General features: G+C 33.0%; 1 protein-coding gene across 1 annotated transcript; it reads right to left on the reverse strand.

Annotated features, from left to right (window-relative positions):
* Positions 1-3,076: 3,076 nt before the first annotated feature.
* Positions 3,077-3,751, reverse strand: LOC102516949 (60S ribosomal protein L35a-like). Its single transcript, XM_032496815.1, has one exon. It carries the CDS (start codon positions 3,695-3,697, stop codon positions 3,356-3,358), a length of 342 nt encoding a protein of 113 aa, XP_032352706.1. The 5' UTR covers positions 3,698-3,751; the 3' UTR covers positions 3,077-3,355.
* Positions 3,752-4,531: the final 780 nt, after the last annotated feature.

The raw sequence follows: 4,531 nt of genomic DNA on the forward strand, positions 1-4,531 counted from the left end.
ACTGAGCTAAGAGCCTGTCTCTACTTTTGGAGGAATGCACTTAAACTCTCTTGTGAAATTACTGGAGGGTAATGACTTCTATCATTTAGGTCCAGAGGCATATGTAAGTGGCTTGGGAGTTCTAACTAGTCCTCATGCCACCACTCTTAAACCTGGTCTCCAAATCGTCCACAGAGCTGGTAGGGAAATAGCTACTCACCTTATGAACATCTTTAAAACCTCCTTATTTGTCTTGAAACAGAACATAAAATTCTTACATTAGCATAAAATGACCCCCCAAATTATCATCTGTATTCTGCTTACCTGCTCAATCTTAATTTTCACTTATTCATCTTTCATATCTTAAATTTTGATAGCCACAAAACTATATGCAACATTTTCAACATTCTATGCCATTCTTTCTCTTCTCTACTCCAACCATTCTAAACTCAATCCAGATACTTAGATATTCTAAGAATCAGTTTGTGATTTCTTATGTTGTTTCTCTTTCTGAAATACTTTCTGCTACTACCTTCCTTCAAAGTCCATCTAGTTTTCCAATAAAATATTGGTAGATTCTTTCACAGAAAAAAATTCACTGATCATTATCTTTAAGTTCAATTTCAATTTAAATCAAATCAATTTAACTTACAGCATACAGTAATCATTCACACACTGCTCTCGCTTTCAAGGATATGTAATGAAAGCCATGGTTCCTACTCCTAAATATAAGAGAGTAATATTTAATTAGATTAAATCTAATTAAATAAACAGTTAAACCCTGTATAGTGTATCTTATAATGTGACTGTGTCTAGGTGGCATGATAATATCTAGGGGTGGCACTTAGTACCCTAATAATTTAGGGGAACGTCTCTTTGAAATAGCAACATCTAAGATGATGTGGAAGAAGAAGTAATAGTCAAATAAATGAAGGAAGAGAAGTCGTTGGGGAGGGGTAGCACAGAGGAATGAACATAGAAAAGACATATGGTGAGAGATGATTCTTGAGGGCAGAGTAGCATGACCTGTTATGCCCCAGTAAGGAGTTTTCTACTTAACCTAGAGGATGTTGTGGAACCCAGGGAAAGCTGTTAAGCACAGCAATATATGTGATCAGATAGATATCCTTAAATGGTCATCATGAATAATTGAATAGAATTATTCAGAGAGGCCCATGAATGGAGAGAGACCAGTTTAATGTAATTGAGGGGTAGAAGAGGATGGCCCATACAGTTGGCGCCTTTTATCAATAGGTTCCACATAGAATTCAACCAACTGCTGGTTGAAAAAAAATTTTTTTTAATTTCAGCAAGTACCAAAAAGCAAAATTTGAATTTGCTGTTCACTGTAACTATTTACAGAGCATTTACATTGTATTTACAAATACCTACATAACATTTATATTGTAAAAGATATTATAAGTAATCTAGAGATGATTTCAAGCATATGGGAGAGTGTGTGTGTATGTTATATGCAAATACTATACCATTTTATTATTTTTTTTAATTTATTGAAGTATAGGTGACTTACACTACTATATTAGTTTCAGGTGTACAACATAGTGATTTGATATTTTATACATTACACACTACAAAGTTATTATAAATTATTGACTACATTTCCTGTGGTGTACATTACATCCCAGTAACTTATTTATTTTACAACTGGTAGTGTGTACTTCTTCATCCCCTTCACCTATTATACTTTTCCCACCACCTCTTTCCCCTCTAATAACCACTAGTTTGTTCTCTGTACCTGTGAGTCTGTTTCTGTTTTGTTACATCTGTTGGTTTGCTTTGTTTTTAGATTCTACATGTAAGTCAAAACATACAGTATTTGTCTTTCTTTGTCTGACTTATTTCACTAAGCATAATTCCCTTCAGGTTCACCCATGTGATCAAAAATGGCAAGATTTCATCCTTTTTATGGATGAATAATATTCCATTGCCACATCTTCTTTTTCTACCTGTCGACGGCATTTTATATAAGGGTCTTGAGCATCTGTGGATTTTGTTATTCACGGGGACTCCTGAAATAACAATCAGTCCCCAGTGGATACCAACGGACAATTCTGGGATGAAGATAGAGGACAATAAACAGATTTTGGTGATAAAAAAATAACCCCTAATGATTATATGTGAGAAATGAGAATAAAACTATGCTTGTAGCTTAGACAAACATTGGCACTTGAAAATGAAGGCTTATATGTGATATAGGGACAAGTTCAAGAATATAATACATGCAGTAAGCTTTTAATAAACTACAATGTGATTCTGATATACATTCGAATTCTCCCTTAACAAAAAAGAGGTGAAAAACTTCACTAGAAGTATTGAGAAAAATGTCCACATCCTGATAAGTTTAGATTTTTTTTTGCTTATGACAAATATACTTTTTTCTGGATTTCTTGATTATCTACCAAATGTGAAATATAAAATGTTATTAAATTATTTTCATATATTTAATATTGTTTTTCATAGGAGAAGTGCTGTGTTCTGTAAAATATTTTCTAAAAGGCTGCTGGAGAAGTGGTGAACGAATACCTGTGTGGCCATGCATTGCTTTTTCTGTACAAACATATCTGAGGTCTTACAAATACACTAAAAAAAAAAACCAAAACCATTGAGATCAGGCAGATTTATATTCTTATGGATTGAAAATTTTCAAATTAAAAAAAAAATTCTAGTATTAAACCTCATGAGGAAAACAAATTGTTTTTAGTCATTGCTAAGGAAGAAAAGGCCTTTCTTTAACATACTTAATACATGTAAATAAATTTTATAAAGTGAGTGACTTAGTGTACCTTATGACAGCTTATCACCATTAAAGGCTGATTTTTATAGCATTCCATATTTGCCTTGTATTAAAGTTGAGCAGAACTATCAAATAGTAATAATACTAACAATGATTGTAATAAAAATAGGAAGGAGGAGGAGGAAAAAGAGAATAAAGAACCTTATTTTCAGTAAGGTAGGATCATGTTATCCAAAGTTATATTTGTATCACATTTACAGAGACGAGTATTTTCTTGTGCATTATTAGGGTGGGAGGGAATCATGTTTCCAAGGAGTCTGGGAAAGTTGGAAAAAGACATTAGCATTCAGAGTACTTATAAACAATGCTAAAATTACTTTTTCCGGTTTTCTTCTTTGATATTTTATGAAACAAATAATCGGGACCTATTAACCCTCATCTAGTCCTTATATTATTTTCATTTTTAAAAAAACCTCTATTCTTAATCAATTAGACAATGCTCTTTATGTCACAGCTTCTAATAAAGTTACATTTCATGGCTTTAGCCAGATTTTTAAACTTAATTTTTTTTTTTTACGAGAGAACAAATCTACACTTTTATTTATTTACTTTTCAATAAGTTTAAATCCTTGAGGGGTACAGCATCACACAGATTCTGTGTCCAATGGCCTTAGCAGGAAGATTGCTTCGGAATATGGCACGAAAAAAACCACTGTTTCTATGAGAACGAGTTACCTTTCCCCAGATTACTATAGTTTTATTCGGTTTTCCACCAGGAGTTACTGTGTTGTTCTTTGCTTTGTACACATAAGCACATCTTTTGCCCACATACAATTCAGTTTCATCTCGAGCATAAACACCTTCAATTTTAAGAAAAGCTATGTGTTCCCTCTGGTTCCGGAGACCCCTCTTACAGCCAGCAAAAATGGCTTTGGACCACAGCCTTCCAGAATTATTTATCATTTTGGAATTCCTGTTCCCAGCAGGCCTCCACAGTCTCCAAGATGGCTGAAAGAGCTAAACTAAATTTTTAATGTAGTTGTGGCTGAAGTTCTCACCTTTACTCTGATCCCAATTTTTGTTTTTCTGTAAATCAGCAGAGGTGGGGCTGACACGAAGGGAATTAAGGTGAGATATTAATCCCCCTTGTGCCTGTCCATAATTCCTTCTCATTCTTCACCCTGTGACAGTTACAGCAGTTAGTAAACAGAACTGAAAAACAGAGCATAGGGTAAAGGTAGTGCAACCTATTCTAATAGCACAGAGTCCCTGGATTCTGGGTTGAGTGTGTAAGACACTTAGAAAGCAGCAGAGGAATCTCTTGATAACTACCAGCATCCAGATACAAGATATAATAAGAAATAACCATATTTTGATCTATATAAAGATAACTAAAATGTAACAATCAAGGAACTATGTTAAGAGATACCCTGTTTTTACCAAGAAATCCTCTCACTTTAAGAAAAATTTTGTATAAATTGTATCACACACACAAAAGATTATACTTAGTATATATTTATAATATAAAAAGTTATGTTAAAATAAATATATACATTATATATATATAATTTTATTGGTTTGAACTTTGTGCAATTCATCTAAAACTGTGTGCTCTTTTCCGTGCATTTCATGAAATTGGCCCACTATTACATATTTAAGACCTATCCAAATTGATAAATGGTACATTTATTTTCAGTAATGTCTTTTATTATTTTATAAAGATACACATGATTTATGTGTGCTTTGTACTCTTTATGGACAGTTCCTAGGAAGATATTCAAAATATTTAACAATAAA

The sequence above is a fragment of the Camelus ferus genome, chromosome 14, assembly GCF_009834535.1.
Source record: "Camelus ferus isolate YT-003-E chromosome 14, BCGSAC_Cfer_1.0, whole genome shotgun sequence".
Lineage (NCBI taxonomy): Eukaryota > Metazoa > Chordata > Mammalia > Artiodactyla > Camelidae > Camelus > Camelus ferus.